The sequence below is a fragment of the Enhydra lutris genome, unplaced genomic scaffold (genome assembly GCF_002288905.1).
Source record: "Enhydra lutris kenyoni isolate GAN:26980312 unplaced genomic scaffold, ASM228890v2 scaffoldscaffold17, whole genome shotgun sequence".
Lineage (NCBI taxonomy): Eukaryota > Metazoa > Chordata > Mammalia > Carnivora > Mustelidae > Enhydra > Enhydra lutris.
The window spans coordinates 24,736,993-24,754,970 of NW_019154101.1; the positions used below are offsets into that span (position 1 = coordinate 24,736,993).

At 38.2% G+C, this 17,978-nt stretch overlaps 1 protein-coding gene across 3 annotated transcripts in view; it reads left to right on the top strand.

Moving 5' to 3' along the window:
- Positions 1-17,978, top strand: part of LOC111147679 (L3MBTL3, histone methyl-lysine binding protein) — a 117,470-nt gene that overhangs the window by 50,708 nt on the left and 48,784 nt on the right. For all 3 annotated transcript variants that reach the window (XM_022503893.1, XM_022503895.1, XM_022503894.1), the window contains 3 exons: positions 5,563-5,639; positions 10,800-10,885; positions 12,704-12,814. In XM_022503893.1, coding sequence (XP_022359601.1) covers positions 5,563-5,639; positions 10,800-10,885; positions 12,704-12,814 — 274 coding nt within the window. The remainder of the gene's footprint in view (positions 1-5,562; positions 5,640-10,799; positions 10,886-12,703; positions 12,815-17,978) is intronic.

Genomic DNA, 17,978 nt, shown 5'->3' on the forward strand with positions numbered 1-17,978 from the left:
CACCATGAGCCTGGCAGGTAATTATAAAAACTGTTTGATAGCTGTATTAGATTGGGAAGAAAGAAATTAGACAAATGTTGTATATGTTTTCTTTTTATTATTTTTCATGAGCCCTATGAATTACTGCCTTTCTCTAAAATAAAATAAGAATTTCTCTGAAATAGAGGCAATACATAATCAGTAATAATCCATAACCAAATGAGTGTCTCAGTAAAGAGTAAAGTATCTGGAAATAGAGTTTTATAGCCTTGTTTATATAATTTATAACAGAATGCTTTTATTTTATTCATTTCCAGTATAGTTAACATACAGTGTTATATTAGTTTCAGGTATACAATGCAGTGATTCAGCAATTACACACATTACTCAGGGGTCATCAAGAAAAGTGTATCCCTGGGGCGCCTGGGTGGCTCAGTGAGTTAAAGCCTCTGCCTTCGGCTTAGGTCATGATCTCAGGGTCTTGGGATCGAGCCCCGAATCGGGCTCTCTGCTCAACAGGGAGCCTGCTTCCCTTCCTCTCTCTCTGCCTGCCTCTCTGCCTATTTGTGATCTCTCTCTGTAAAATAAATAAATAAAATCTTAAAAAAAAAAAAAATGGGAGTTGAGGGAAATTGGAAGGTGAGGTGAACCATGAGAGACTATGGACTCTGAAAAACAATCTGAGGGTTTTGAAGGGGCGGGGGGGGGGGGGTTGGGGGAACCAGGTGGTGGGTATTAGGGAGGGCACGGATTGCATGGAGCACTGGGTGTGGTGCAAAAACAATGAATACTGTTACGCTGAAAAGAAATAATAAAAAATAAATAAAATTAAAAAAAAAGAAAAGTGTATCCCTAATCCCCTTCACCTGGTTCCCCCATTCCTCCCACCCACCTCCCCTCTGGTAACCATAAATTTGTGCTCTATAGCTAAGAGTCTGTTTTTTGGTTTCCTTCCCCCCTCTTTTTTTTCCTTAAATTCCACATATGAGTGAAATGTGGCATTTGTCTCTCTCAAATTTGACTTATCTTGCTTAGCATTACACTCTTTAGCTCTATCCATATTGTTGCAAATGGGAAAATTTAACTCTTTATGGCTTAATAATATTCCATTATATATATTTACCATATCTTTATCCATTCATCAATTGTTGGACACTTGGCCTGCTTCCATAATTTGACTATTGTGAATAATGCTGTGATAAACAGAAGTGTGCCTGTATTCTTCTGAATTAGTGTTTTTGTATTCTTTGGGTAAATACCCAAGAGTGATTCACTGGATCATATGATATTTCTGTTTTTAATTTTTTTTTAAAGACGTTATTTATGTATTTGAGAGAGAGAGAGATCACAAGTAGACAGAGAGGCAGGCAGAGAGAGGGGGGAAGCAGGCTCCCTGCTGAGCAGAGAGCTCTATGCGGGGCTCGATCCCAGGACCCTGAGATCATGACCTGAACCGAAGGCAGAGGCTTAGCCCACTGAGCCACAGGCACCCCTGCTTTTAATTTTTTGAGGAATTTCCATATTGTTTTCCACAGTGGCTACACCAGTGTATATTCCCACAACAGAATGTATTTTAAGGAATTATATATTAAAATATATTTTATGAAATTATACCATTGTAAGATATGTACCAGTTGCCGTATGGACTTAGCATTGACGTAGCAGTATTTGTTTTGTTTTCAGATTTCTAAAATAATGACATACACATATACACATAACCCTAATACATAGATTAAGAGAAATACTGGTATGGGGAAGGGTGGTAGGAGGTAACAAGTGAATAAAATAAGAGAAAGGTAGAAATCTTTAACTATAAATTTAAAGGTATATTTCACTGAAATAATTCTGAGAAAAATCCACATTAAAAATTGGGGCTCAGGGCACCTGCACGGCTCAGTGGGTTAAGCCTCTGCCTTCGGCTCAGGTCATGATCTCAGGGTCCTGGGATCAAGCCCCACATTGGGCTCTCTGCTCAGCAGAGAGCCTGCTTCCTGCCCCCCACCCCTTCTTTGCCTGCCTCTCTGCCTACTTGTGATCGCTCTCTGTCAAATAAATATAAAATCTTTAAAAAAATATGGGGGCTCTATCAACTCACTTTGATATTGTTCAGGGCTACTAATCTGAAAGTTGGTTTGTAAAGAGGTGACTATATGTTGATCTCATTCACTTAGAGCATTTTTTAGAAAGATCTTTGTTTTTCACTAGTCATAAGACTTTTTTACTCACCAGAAACTCTAGCTACTGTGTTACCTTTCTGGCTTTTAGTTTTCCATTCAGAGGAGTGTGTTGAGATTTCCTGATCTTTTAGGATAGACTCAGTGGATCTGGTTAATAGAGCAAGACTGGACTCCTTGGCATCCTTTAGACCAACATTTTCCAAACTGTGTTCTGCAGAACACTAGCGTTCCACATGATGTTAATGGACTGTTCACTAAAGCACTATTTTATAGTTAAATATTTTTAGGAAATGCTAGGTTAAATAATTTGAAACTTGTTTGTTCATGGTATAACTTGACAGTCTTTAATACGCTAACAATGCATTAACTGTCTCAATCATTTAGCCCTGATTTTTTTTAAGCTTCATTACACCCTTTAATTTTGAGAACTCCAATAAGAAATATTCTACAACTTTTTAAAAACAGATTTTAATTGTCATGTGTCTCTAGGTGCCTATACATTTATTTTATAATCCTGTTATAACTATTCCATTGTAACTGTAGCCTCCTCTGCCTTATATTGTGTTTTCCTGGCAAAATCCCAACCCTGGTTGAACTAACTTTGTGCCCACTTTATGCCTGCACCTGAGTGGTTGAATGTAGCTAGAGAAAGGCACAACGTGCTCACTCATCTAACGTCACATTCATGACTGCTAACCTCAGGTGGGCATTAATGCCTTCCCATAATCCTGCCCAACAGATTCCCATCTGTGATTCCAGATCACTAAAGTCCACTCCATTGTTTCCCTCAAACCTCTCTCACTTCCTTCCCTACCCTCCCTCAACTGATAACCTTGTTTCCTGGTCAGTGAGAAAAAAGACCCCCAGCAGAGATGTCCACGTGCTCCCACTGTCTTGTCTGGTGGGTATATTCTCTGCCCATACACCAAACCCTCTCTGTGACTGTGGGTGTGGTGCCTGTCTGTGCCTTAGGAGCTCACTCTCATGCCAGAGATTCCATTCCCTCTCACTGAGTCATTTCTCTCTTCTGCATCAATAGGTCATCCCTCTCTGCTAAATTAATTCTTATCAGTATCCAAATAAGAGAAGGGATTTGGGGGTTTTTGATACCCCTGGTAGACCTACCACCTAGAACACTACCCTGATCATGGTCGTTGCTCAGCATATAGTTCTTGAATAAATGAACTAATACTTCCCATCTTTTGTAAAGAGTTTTATTTTAAAGCAATTCTAAACATGTTAAAGCAATTCTAAACTTAAAAAATAGTACAGAGGAGGGCACCTGGCTGGCTCAGTCAGTAGAGAGTGCAACTCTTGATCTCAGAGTTGTGACTTTGAGCCCCCTGTTGGGGGATAGAGTTTACTTAAAAAAAAAAAAAAAAAAAGTACAGAAAATTTCCATATATGCCTTACTCAGCTTTCCCCTCTGCATTTCCCAGCTTAAGAAAAACAAAAACAAAAGCAGTAAGATTCCTTTTGCTCTTGGTTTCCTTTTAAAACAGCTTCTAAAGCATGTCGACTCCATCTGTCATCCATCCATTTTACTCTTAAACCCACTCTATTCCAGGGGTGCCTGGGTGGTGTGGACGGTTGAGCGTCTGACTTCTTGGTTTGGGCTCAGGTCGTGCTCTCAGAGTCATGGGATCGAGCCCAGGCTCTGTGCTCAATGCAGTCTGCTCGAGTATCTCTCTCCCTCCCTCACCCTGTGCTCCTCCCCATCCTCCCACCTAAAATAGATAAATACTTTTTAAAAAACCAACCCTCCCTATTCCAGTTTCTGTCCTTTCTTATCCCCAATTCCACCAGAACACCCTTGTCAAGAATGCTAAAGACCTTTACATTGATAAATCCAGTGATCAGTTCTGGTTTCTTCTCTTCTTTGACTTTGACTCAGCATTGACTTCTTTCTTCTTTCTTCCCTTCACTTATTTTCTAGACATTTCTTCATGAACATCTTTGCCTCCTACCTTTTCTGTTTTCTCTCTATATTCATTCACCGGATGGCTTCGTCTCTGTTCATGACTTTAAATATCATCCAAAATGCTGATGACTCACTCCCACATTTGTGTTTTTACCCTTGATCTTGTCTTTGAACTCCAGATTTTTGTGCTCATTATCTCTTTGACTTCTTAACCTATTTGTCAAACATATGTTGGTAACAAAACTCTTCACCATTCGTAATGCCAGACTGTGTCTGCAGTCTTCCCATCTCAGGAAATGGTCCTGCATTCTTCCTGTGGCCCATGCCCGAGACCTTGGAATGTTCTTGACTTCTTCACATCACTCACATTCTGTATCAAATGTACCAGCATATTCTGTTGGTTTTTTCTTTAAAGTATAAAAACATGATCACTTCTTATTATCTTTACCAGTAGCACTTTGGACCAGGTCACCATCATCAACTCTGGAAAAGGCCTTCTAAGAGCCTCATCTCATTTCCGATGTGCTTAATTGTCTGCCAGCCAGTCAGAATAATTACTTCAAAACATAAATTAGATTATGCCACTCTTCTGCCTAAAACCCCGTGCATGATATTTTAGTAAACATCATTTTACTCTGATTAAAATCCCAAGACCTTATCATGCCTAAAGACCCTTCCTGATATTATTTCCTATTCTCTGCTTTCCTCAGTCTATTCCTGACATAGCCGTGAGACTCCCAATTCATAGCCTTGATACTTGCTATTCCTTCTGCCTGAAATGGCTTTTTTCTTACGCATTTGAGTGGCACAGTTCTCTTTCTTCACTTTCTTTAGGTGTCACCTTATTTGAGAAGCCCATTTGACTTTACTGTATAAAGGGTTTTTCCATTTTTGCTCTCTGCCTCTTTCTTCCACTTCCTGTCCACATAGTGTTCTGCCTCCAGAGTACATATTTTTTTAATTTATTTCTTTTCTCTTCCCGGTATACTGAAGATCCTGCAGAGGCAGGAACTTTGTACATGTTTTATGTGCTACTGTATCCTCTGTGTCTGTGCTAGTGTCTGATGCATTGTAAGTGCTCAGTGTTTAAAATGAATGAGCGAGCAAATGAATGTTGCACATTAAGTTCAGGAGTACATAGAACAGGTTTGATCAGGAGCAAGGACTCAGAGGCCACATAATGCATGCTGCTGAAGAGTCTTATGAAAATACGGGCTTGACTGAAGGAAAGATGGCAGAGGGGAGAAGAGAGAGGATAGGAAGGGGCTACCCCATCTTAATGCCTCGTCTCTGCCATTGTGACAGATGATAGAAATAGTACGCTTGCTTTTTGAGGGTGATCAAGCTTCCTGCTTTTCATATGTTTGCCCTTACAGATGCTGAATAATTTTAGCTTGCTTGTGTATATGATTATTTATGTACACATTTACTTGTATCTGAGAATTTGTCCTGATAATTACAGTTTTGTGGTTTATATAACTACAGGTGTGAAGCATCAAGTCCACACATTCATCCAGTTGGTTGGTGTAAAGAACATAGAAGAACACTTATTACTCCACCAGGTTTGTATTTATTATGTGTCTGCTATTTTTAAAAAGATTTTATCTACCTATCTCTCAGAGAGAGATCAGAAGCAGGGGGAGCAGCAGGCAGAGGGAGGAGCAGACTCCCTGCCGAGCAGGAAGCCTGATGCAGGGCTCCATCCCAGGACCCTGGGATCATGACCTGAGGCAAAGGCAGACGCTTAACCGACTGAGCCACCCAGGTGCCCCTTATGTGTCTAATATTATTTTTCATATACATCAGGAGTCTGCAAACTTTTTCCATAAAGGGCCAGATAGGACATATTTATGGCTTTGTAGGCCATATGATCTCTGTCACAACTACTTGATTCAGTCTTAGCAGCCCTAAATGATATAGAAACGAATGAACGTAGTTATGTCTGAATAAAACTTTATTTGCAAAGAACAGGCAGCTGGCCTGCAAGAGGCAGTTTGCTGACCTCCAGTACTTCTAGAAGTATATACATTGGTTGAGTCCATAACAGAGTATCAAAGGTTGTCTTCTTTGGAAAATAAGTTTTTTGTTTTTTTTTTAATTTTTTTAAAAGAATTTATTTATTAGAGAGCACATACATACACATGATCTGGGGGGAGGAACACAGGGAGAGGGAGAAGCAGACTCCCTGCTGAGCAGGGAGCCTGTGGGGCTCAGCCCCAGGGCCCTGAGATCACGACCAGAACTGAAGGCAGACACTTAACCCACTGAGCCACTCAGGCGCCCCAAGTTCTTCTTTTAAAAGATCTTTTATTTCTCAAGTTGAAATTCATTTCTAGACCTTGCATTAATATTTGAAATATATCGTCTAACCACAGAAGTGAGTTGTGTAAAGCTTTAACGAACATAGAGAAATGGGCATAGGGGACAGCACTGTGGATGGAGCCTTGACCCACATGTGAGTCAGTTCTGACAAACGCACAGTGCTCACATTTAAGTGAGAACTTTAGGCTTTAGTTTTGTTTTGTTTTGTTTTTTTTAATAACCTGGCTCAGAACTCACATACTCACTTTTACTTTTTCCATTGGGTTGTTGTTTCCAAAATCGATTTTGCACCTTTTTGCTGGTAGTACCTCTTCTCTGTTCTCTGTGCTATACAAATACTTCAGCATCCGTTTCCAGCCCTGTGGCCCCCTCTCCCCTCTCCGCTTCCTCACGCCCTCTTTGAGAGGGAATGGTGTACTGCTGACAAATGGGCTCTCTGTCCTTGGTCACGTTGAGTTTATTTTCATGTGCATAATCAAGACAGCAGGTTTCCAAGCATATGCCTTTCAAAGGAGCCACCTGGGTGAAAAGACAGGGGTATCAGCTGGTGGAAAGTGTCACTGCACTCTGTGTGGTTACTTATGGGTACTTGTGTGAGCGATGACAACTTCCGTTGTCACAGGCAAAGGATAGCTGCTTAGTTTGCTTAGAGCTGATTTGTGGATGTTGATGGCAGCAAAGACTCAGCTTGGAGCTTCCAGTACTTGTCTCATTCCATTCTAACAGCTGATTGCAGGTGGGGGCTTGTCTCCAGTTCCTCGGTACCATGTCTTAGTCTCTGATCATTTACTCACCCAGGGGACCACTTCTGTCATCCCAGGGATGGCTGAGATGAGTCCCTTCTGCTTTCTGACTTTTCTCCTGTGTGAAGGGACAAAAGCCCCATCCTTTACTGATTTATAGAGCTGTCTTGAAGATGAAAGGGCATTAGCATAAACAATGAAGTGTTAAAGCAAGATATTAACAGTTTCACGGCTCAACTGTCCGGCCGCCCGGAAGACTTTCCCTGGACGGCTCTCCTGTGTCCCACGGCTTACGTAGTATTAGGAGCCGGTGAATGCTGATCGCATAGTTACCTGTGTGCCACTGTTAGCATCTGAGATGCTAGGAGGATTCTTTTAGATTACCCAATTTAGTCTTGATCCATTTTTTTCTTTCTTCCCCACCTTTTTCGTCATAATCAGAGATCTGATAAACAGAGACCAGTGAACAGCAGGTTCCTGGTTATGTCTTCACAGCACTGGCTTAAGTACCGTGGGAAGGGCTGGTGTCAGGCATTGTTGTTGACTTACAATGGGAGGCAGATAACCAAGTCATCTGTCTCCTTCTGTGGACTTTTGTAACTTAGTGGAAGAGAAAAGCCATAGCTTTTTGACAAATTTTAAAAATCTGAACTTCATGTTCAAAAGTAACCAAACGCTGACAGCAAAGATACGCTTTCTCCAGTCCTCTTTCCTCCCAGGGCAGCTTCCTGGCTGCATCTCTGATGTCCTGTGTGAGGATTCCAGTCACTCTCCAGAGGCAGCTGCCCCTTCTGCCACCCTTGCCACATCCTTGATCAGTCCTCTCAGCTGCCCTGCTAGACGCCCCATGTTCATGTTTTCTTTGAAGTATATAGCATGTCTACTGTTCTTTTTCCAAAATTAAAGTCTTGGTGACTTTTAAAATGATTTTCTTTTGAATTAGCTGGTTGTGCATTAATACATGCTTGTTCTGAAAACCTTAGAGTGAAAATAGAGGTAATGGCTGTTCGCTCTCATAATGGTTTAAGAGTTTGTCCCTCTCTCTCTCCAGAAGAATCTTTTTGCCTCTCTGTATACAGATTTCTATGCATGTGCAGTCAGCTTTAATACTGCTTAAATTTTGCAAGATATGGTCCTTAAAATATATTGTAAAATATTTGTATTCATAGAGATATGGTTGCATAATACTTACTCTTAAACCTTTATTTTGAAACAACTTCAAAGGTACAGAAAAGGGACAAGAATAGTAGAAATCATCTATGCCCTTGACCCAAAGACCCATTCAAGTTCGTCAGTCTTATCAGTGCTATCACTTGTTCTAAAAGGATCAGACATTGCACTCGGTTGTTACATCCCTCTACTCTCCTTCAGTTAGGTTTTCCTTGACTTTCATGTCAGTATGTTTAAAGATTACAGATTAGTCATTTTGTTGTTGTGTTTTAAAGATTTTATTTATTTATTTATTTGAGCAACAGAGTGAGTGCATGAGCCAGGGGAGAGATAGAGGGACAGATGGACTCCCGACTGAGTATGGAGTCTGATGTGGGGCTCTGATTCCAGGACCCTGAGATGATGACCTGAGCCGAAGTCAGACACTTAACTGACTGAGCCATCCAGGAGCCCCACAGATTAGTCATTTTGTAGGGTGCCACTTAATTTGGATATGCTTAGCATTTCCACTTTATTAGATCCGGGTTATATATTTGGGCAGGAATATCACAGAAACAGTGCTCTGTGCTCACTGCGTCCTCTCAGGTGGCATATGAAGTCAGTTTGTCTCATTCCTTGATTTTTTAACATTAATTGATCAAGGTGGTGTTTGCCAGGGGCATTTGGGTGGCTCAGTTGGTTAAGCATCCAACTCTTGATTTGGCTCAGGTCATGATCTCAGGGTCCTGGGATTGAGCCCTGTGTTGGGCTCCCTGCTCTATTCAGAGTCTACTTGAGGATTCTCTCTCCCTTTCCCTCTGCCCTTCCCCCTGCTTGTGTGTACATGTACACTCTCTCTAAAATAAATTTTTAAAACCTTAAAAAAAAAAAAAGATGGTGTTTGCCAGGCTTCTTCACTAACATAATTTTTTCCCCTCTCTAATTAATAAGTATTTTGTGGAGAGATAATTTGAGATTGTATAAATATCCTGTACTTCATCCTGGCATCACTCACTAGTTTTAACATCTGTTGATATTTCTAGTATGAATTATTATTCTGACAGCTGCTAAATGCTAATTTTCTATTCCTTGTACATAATTAGCTAATATTCTTCTATAAAGAATAACTTTTTCATCTTTGCATTTATTCATTCAGTTAATTTCTTTATCTCTGTATGGACTCATACATTACTGTTTTTATCAATGAGTTATAATCTCTAATCAGTATTATTTACTTCCATGTCCAGATTTTCTCACATTTGGCCATGGGAGTCCCTTTAAGCTCTACTATGTCCTTTGACATGTTCTAATCATTTTTTGAGAACTTCCTACTTTCTGGTATAGCTAGGCTTATTCTATACTTTCCCTGATTCAAACTAAAATCTAAACAAGTAGGTGTGCTCGTTGCTGCTGGGATGATACTACTTCTGTCCTCTCAGATGACATAGTTAGGAGATACACTCTTGTGAAAATATTTTTTAAAATTCTGTATATTTATGTATCTATTTAGACATTGAAAACAATGAATTTATATCCTTAGCTCCAATTCATATCCAAGAACCCTAAGTTTATTCTAGTTTTCTACTTTCTCTATTTATACCTCTTTTTTCAGTCAGTAAGAAGTGTGCCTTCTTTTACCTCAGTATATTTACCTATTTTTTCAGTCCTCTTTATATAGCCACTGTTAATTCCTGCTCATGCCTGCCTAATGGATTTTGGACTCTGGAGGAAACAAAAGGAGGCAAGAGAAAGAGGAATAGTTATTGCTACATATTCTCTGAGCACTGTTCCATGACCTGGGGCACTTGGGTGGCTCAGTTGGTTGGGCTTCCCGATCCTTGGTTTTACTCAACGTTGTAAGATGAAGCCCCCCCCCCCCCCTCGGGCTCTGAGCTCAGGACGTAGCCTGCTTGGGATTCTCTCTCCTATTCCCTTTCCCTCCCTCACTGCGTCTCTCCCCATTCACACTCTCTCTAAAAATAAAATAAATCTAAAAAAAAAAAAAAATACCATATCTATGACTTTCGTTTGTTTGACCTAATAATATGATGATATATCTGGAATATGTCACATATTAGTATATGTAAATCTGCCTCATTCTTTTTAATAAGTGCTTTCTATTCCCTATGTATTATATATATGACACATAACAAACAACTGTGCATTGTCTGTGTGTACATGAGATTTTCCTAGATTAGTATAATTGGACAGTAAAGGGTACTTTTGTTTGTGTGTATCTGTATATAGGACTTACCCGAGAATATAAATTATATGTATACGTATATCTTAAATTTTCATTTAAAAGGTAATAGAGGAGTCTTGATCAAGATGAAAGTAATATAGTTATTAAACAGTTCTGAGTGTATTACTCAGTTTAAAGTTATTATGTGGAATAGGAACATAATTTCTTAGGTTATAGTAATAATATATCCTCATTTTACAGGTCAGTTTGTGGTTTACACTATCATTTTGGTGAAACCTGACAGGATTTTCTTTTTTCTTTCTTAGGTTATCCAAATGTGAAACATTTTTCTTGGGATAAATACTTAGAAGAAACCAATTCTTTACCTGCTCCTGCAAGAGCTTTCAAAGTTGTGAGTTAATCTGTTTTACACTATTTGATTAATTTGTGTTGGCAATGGTGTACATTCAATGAAATTCAAGAACAGAAAGAGAGAGTACAAGTGAACCAAAATAGGAAAGGGAGGGAAACAAAAGACCACAGAAGATGTTTTTGACTTCTTACAATTTTGAGAGTCAAAGTTGTTGCTGGAGTTTTTATTCTTCGCATCCAGAAAATACTTTCATTTTGGACCTGTCTCCTTGGAAAATAATTCTGCTTGAATTGGTATGGAATGAGTTGTTGTGGTCTTATGGCAAACTTCTATTTTTCCAGGTAGATGTTCTGAAAAAACCAAAACAAGATAGGATATTTTCTAATGAAAATTGTATTTAGCGATTCCTTTAGATTTGTTTATGGCAAGCTGAGATGCTGTTTTTCATTTTATTGCTATTAATCAGCATGTTTTTATCAATCATTATCAATTATCAAACTACAAGGTCACCTGCTTTTTTTAATGGTATCTTTCTAACCGGAGTCATTGCATCTTACATATAACTTGGTAAGATTCAAAGTAAACCTCATTTCTTTGCAAGGGAAAAATAAGTAATGAAATGTATTTAAAAAATTTTATCTCTAAAAACTTCTTTTATAATTTCTAGTTTTCTGTGAATTTAAAGAAAACTATATTAAATATTTTAAAAATAGTTTAATGTAGCATAATTAGTCTGTCATAAGCATCACTTTTCTTTAAATGATTTTCTCACGTATAAATTGCTAGAGTTTTTAATGATAGAATTAATTAGAAGTATGGGCCCAAATATAGAAAAGAACATCATAAATTTTTGAAAGAAAAATCATAATACATAAAGAAAAGCCATGTAAAACAGCATATCTGATAGTAAATTTAGGATTTAAAAATGAATAGAGTTATGACCTACTTAAGAATTTTTACCTGACTCTCTGACTTTAACTCAAGCTGTTACAAAGAAGAACTTGCATTGCACTTTGCTTTGAACTGGATAAAATCACATCAGTATCAGCCTGCATGTCTCCTGTCAAAATGATACCAGAGAGAAAACTATGATTTATCTAGTTTGGCCTTCAGGTGCCTTGCATTGATTGGTTTTTATCTTTTACGTAATTTTCACACTTAATTTTCAGAGCCACTGTTTTGTTATACCCAATTTAAAGAACAGGGGCCTGAAGCTCAGAAAAGTTAAGCAATTTGCCTAACATAGCAGTCACCTTGCCTTCTGCAGCTTGACGCTTTTTTCGAGGTTTGCAGGTTTCTGCTGAGGACTGAGGCGTAGGTAGTTAAGGTCTAGGAGCAAAGGTCCTCCTTACTCATTTCTGTTTTTACAGGACGGATTCCATCTTGTATGTTTTGATGGCTAATTTTCCTTTTTTTTAAAGACATCTGCTTTTTGGTCTGATCGTTTCTAATCTCTGTGTCACTTCTCTGTCACTTTAAAGTTCTTCCCTCTTTTTCTGTAAATTATTTAAATGCTTGTTGATTTTTGCCAAGACGCCTTCTTCTCACTAATGAGAAAAACTTCTTGCCTTCCCTGTGGCTAATCAAATAACTGAAGCATTTTGAATTTTATCTTAAGATCTTTGCTTTCTGTTTGCTCCTGTGGCTGGGTGCTCTGGCTGTTTCTGTTGCCTCAGGGTTTGGCCATGTGATTTGGGATTGTGTTTTTTGATAGGGAGGGAAAGGTCCAAAGCTATTGTAGGAACTTGCGAGTTAGAAGGTTGATTCTGTAAATAGCTCATCTTATGCTGTCTTTGTGACGCGGAGCCCACCTTCTCTTCCTCTGAATCTTACCATGTAAACTTTTCTGTATGGCAGAAACCTCCACATGGATTTCAGAAGAAAATGAAGCTTGAAGTCATAGACAAAAGAAATCCCATCTTTATTAGAGTAGCAACAGTTGCGGACACGGATGATCACCGAATAAAAGTGAGTGTACTCTGGTGGGGTTTTGTCTTTCGTTCTAAGATATCTTGGATGGAAACTTAGGCAGATATTTAACTCATGAGGTCCTGTAATTCATCAGACCGTGGGAATATGCAAATAAAACAGCTGTGCATCTTTGTCAGTGTTTATCCAGTTTTTTCCTTTAATCAATGCAAGAATTTCTCATTTGTGACTGACAGTTACTATGTTGTATCTCCGTTCTTTCTCCCAGAACACACTCGAAATATTAAAAGTCTGTCATAAATCATAGAGTGATTTCTCCTGAATATGGCACCTCATTCTTCAATAGTATGCTCTTTTTTTTTTTTCCTGAAAACTTGCAGATTAATGTTTTCTGATGGGATTGTATTAGATGTAGACTTTTCAGAAGAAAAGTACAGAAGCACATCCTTTTAATATAGGATGTGGAAAGAGAAGTAATCTTACAAAGAAGATCAGATTGTACCTTTCACAGGGTCAACGAATGTTCAGGAAGGTGGATCCACTTTGTTCTGTTGGAGACTGGTAACGTCAAGTGTAGCCACAGATCCCAGTGAGGAGCCAGGAGTTCTCTTCAGCCAGAAACAAATGTCAAATGTCAGGTCCTTGACTGGCTGTATTCTTTAAGAAAAAATGCTTAAAAAGTTAACTGTTTTCATGGGTGGGACTTAGAGACAAGTGGATTTCACCATTTGATAAGAAAGCAGAGAGCCAGCTTTTTCACATGAAGATTCCCCATTTTTGGCATCTGAGTCCTTCTCTGGAACCTTCCAGTTTCTGCCAGTCTCCTCCCTGGTGGCTGCTGGGCGAGATAGAAGGACGGGGTTGGAATGTGCCGCTCTTGCTCAGTTCCTTACTTTCTGTCCCACCCATGGCCATGGGATGTTTGTTCTAGAATTCAGAGCCTTAGTGATTTTATTTCTCTACAAGGTAAGCCTCTACTCTCTGGCAGGGTTGTTGAAGGGGCAATTAACATGGTGGGGGGAGTTGGGGAGCACACTATGGGAGTTCTCCTACCTGCTGCCACCAGATTGAGTCCTTCTTGGGTTCTGCCTGGTACATCTGTTTGCTCTGGTGCTGTTCTCAGGTGCCTAGGCTGCCCCCCACCCACTCTATCCTGTAGGTCAGCACTCCTTTGTTTGCCCCCCACTCACGTCGTTGGTTACCGTCACTTCTCAACTGATGGCCACTTTACTTCTCCATTTGTCCTCCTGGCTTTAGACCTTTGCAGATATAACTTTAATTTCAGAAGAGAGTGGAGATAAGCACCTGGGTCTATAATGTGCTTTACTGAGTTGCCTTTCACAAGAAGAGAAAATCCAATCTTTCTCTCTTTTTTTTTTTTTTTTTTGAAATTTTTGTCCTTTATTTATTCATGTATGTGTGGTTTTTTATATTACTTTATGACATAAAATGTCTTTTATTACCTTGCTTTTATATGACAGATTTCCTTTTCTGAGAATTTTCTCCCAATCCTCTATTGCTTTTTTTTTTTTTTTTTTTAGCGTAACAGTATTCCTTTTTTTTGCACCATACCCAGTGCTCCATGCAATCCGTGCCCTCTCTAATACCCATGACCTGGTTCCCCCAACCTCCCACCCCCCGCCTCTTCAAACCCCTCAGATTGTTTTTCAGAGTCCATAGTCTCTCATGGTTCACCTCCCCTTCCAATTTCCCCCAACTCCCTTCTCCTCTCCATCTCCCCTTGTCCTCCATGCTATTTGTTACGCTCCACAACCTTTCTCTTTTTAAGAAATAGTGTGCTTTCTAAAATATTAACTGTCTTATTTTTGATTAGTTGTCAGTAAGGGGTATTAAGAATTTATAAAGCTTCCAAATGATGCTTCTGGATAAAAATGTATCCAGTTTCCTAAACTGTAATTTTAGATATGTGTGAGTTAAGTGTTACTCACTGTATTTCGATCCATAATCGTCTTATTTTCTTCCTTCCTTCCTTCCTTTCTTTTCTTTCTTTTGTTTTTTTTTTTTTTTTTTAGAGAGAGAGAGAGAGAGAGGCTTAAGCAGGCTGCATGTCCAGCATAGAGCCCAGCTTGGGGCTTGATCTCACAACCTTGAGATCATGACCTGACCCCAAATCTAGAATCATACACTTAACTGAGTGAGCTGCCCAGGTGCCCCTCATATTATTTTCTTTAGAATTTTTATTAAATTTAGAATTATTGCTGAGTTGCTTTCATATATAATTGTATTTCTAGTGGAACATTTGTATTATAAATATTTTGTATGTCTCTTTTGGGTTTGTAAAAGTTTTAAGTATTTCATGTTACACATTTGTGTATCTTCCTTTATTGTTCTTTGTTAGACTTTGGATTTCTTTTCAAAATAGTCACCAGCAAGAGTAAAACTATAACAACATTACTAAAGTGTCTGATTTTTTGTTTGTTTAAAACCTCTTAATATGCCAGCAACTGAAGTAGTAGAATTTACAAGAGATGAAATAAAACTATACAGATGTGGGGTGCCTGGGTGGCTCAGTGGGTTAAAGCCTCTGCCTTCGGCTCAGGTCATGATCTCAGAGTCCTGGGATCGAGCCTCACATCGGGCTCTCGCTCAGCAGGGAGCCTGCTTCCTCCTCTCTCTCTGCCTGCCTCTCTGCCTACTTGTAATCTCTGTCAAATAAATAAAATCTTAAAAAAAAAAAAACTTTAAAAAACTATACAGACGTTAATAAAATGATTTCATCTGGGCTTCTAGAATGAGAATTTTGATTCGGGTTAGTATTAACTTTTGCATATATTATTTTTTATATACTTTCAGATAGCATTTTGAAGTATATTTGGTACTTATCAAAGAGAATTTTATTGTTACCTCTGTTCATAATATCTAAACTAAATTTTATCTCTGAAATTATAACTTTAAACTACTAAAATTCTCCAGATTGTCTACCAGTCTAGTTTATAGGTGGTATTAGACTTATCTATGGTATCTAAAGTACATTAATCCTAGATAGATAACTTCTCATTGCCAAACTAAGTTTCAGTTTCATGGAAAACTATGACACATTGTGGTATCAACAGATATGCTAGATCTACCATAAACATTCTTAAAGACATATGTAAGGAAACTTTAAGAAGAACCCTTTTGTTTATTTATGATATCAAGACTTTCAGAGACTCTATTGGTGTACAGTAATGTACTAGTTAATATCCATGGGTCTCAATTCTGAGCGCACACCTCAGTTACTTAGACGTTGAGTAAACAGCATAAGTATGCGCAAAACCAAACCTGTGGTTTAACAATCTCCTAGGTAGGCTCAGCCGGTTTGTTTTTTTTTTTCCCCCTTTATCTCTTTCTCCTTTTCATCATTGAGAAAATTCTGATCTGTAGCGGGGGTGGAGAACCATTTATTTGTTAGGATTGAGTATGTTTGCTATAGGAAGATGCCTAAATTTTAAAAAATTTAGGAGTTTATTTACAACAAATGAGACATACATTATGTGAACATTGATTCCAGTGTCCAAGAAATGGAATTTAGGAATAGCAAGATCAGAATCCAGGGAAGTTTCATGTGTAGTAAAATAGGGTAATCACTTGATTAGTTGAGAATTAGGACACTTTAAATTTACTTTAACACTAAATTATGTGTGTTCATTTATTGGTAGCATTGATAGCATAAATTGGTATTTTTAGAAAATTATCATGAATGTCTTCTCACTGTTAATTGGGCATTGTTTTTGATCAGAGGAAAAGAAGGGGTTACTTTGATTTAGGTAATTTTATGTAAGTGCTGCTTTTATATTCAATGCATGTGGATGATGAGTAATTTTATTTGGATCCTTGAATTTTAGGCTTTGTAACTTCTCCTAATTAGCTGTGTGATCTCTTCTCTTCTTTAAGATAATACCTATGATTCCTTCCAGGTATGGGATTCTGTGGGCTTTGATTCTAGGATTGATTGATTTTCAGCTTGAGAAAGTAGATTCATTGTAAAGGACTTTATTTTGAACCTGTATATATGTACTTTAACAACTCTGTACTATTCTGTCATACAGATGTACCATAATTTAGCTAGCCAGTCCCCTAACGGTGGATACCCAGGTTGTTTTGTACTGTAAACCAAGAGTTGAGTTACTGAGATTATCAAGTCAAGGGTGGTATATTTTAAGTGATTGTTATTGCAAATAACATATCAGAAGTATTTGCTAATTAATACTCCTGTCAGCAGTCCAAGAGAAAGCTTTTTATTCTCATACCCACCAACTCTAGGAAATACCCAAGTGGCACATTTTTGACAGGTTGAAAGAACTGCATCTTGTGACTTTAATTTGTAGTGTTTTGCTTATAAGTGTAATAGATTATCTTCTTATATGTTTACTAACTATACTTAGTTTATTATTTATGAGCAATTTATATCTATTTTTCATCTTTCTATTGGGTTTTTAATCTTACTATGTTAATATATGATAACTATATACATTAAGGAACAGAGTACATTGTTACATATATAATAAATGTATTTTGGAGGTTTCTCCAGGGCCTTCCTTTTTTTTTTTTTTTTTTTTTTTTTGTGGTATTTTCCACTCATTACAGAATATTTGCCACTCTCAAGTTTTTAATGTTCATGTGGTCAGTTGAACAGTCTATTCTTTCACGGCTTTTGAGTTTGGCATCTTGCTTACAAAGGTTATCCTACTCTGAGATTACAAACATGTTCACTTATGCATTGTTCTAGAACTTTTGTTGTTCAGCCTTTAATGTTTGCATGTTTCATCCATATGGCCTCTGTTGTCTGGTTAGGAGTAAGGAATTCACAGACTTAAGGAGATGTAGCTGGCAAACTTGATGTAAAAGCAAAATATCTATAGCCTTTTGGCAAATCTTCCATCCTAAAAGATAAAGTATATGTAATAATTAAAAGCTACTTAGCTGATCCTTAGTGACCCTAGCTGGGGGACCAGGTGCTCTTCCACGTGGTGGCCAGTAACAGTGGCACCAACATAAAATCTTTTTGAGAGATACTGTAATTATTTATGAGAAAAAAAATGTTTTTTAGAAATGCAGTGGATGGAGAGATATTTTGTAAACTGGTTGTATTTCTAATAGGATGTTGAATTTGTTTAAAAAGCCTTTTTAGCATACCTCTGGAAGAGTTGACATTTATATGAAAAGCCCTTGTGCCTCTCTACTACCCCCTCCCATTTCTCCG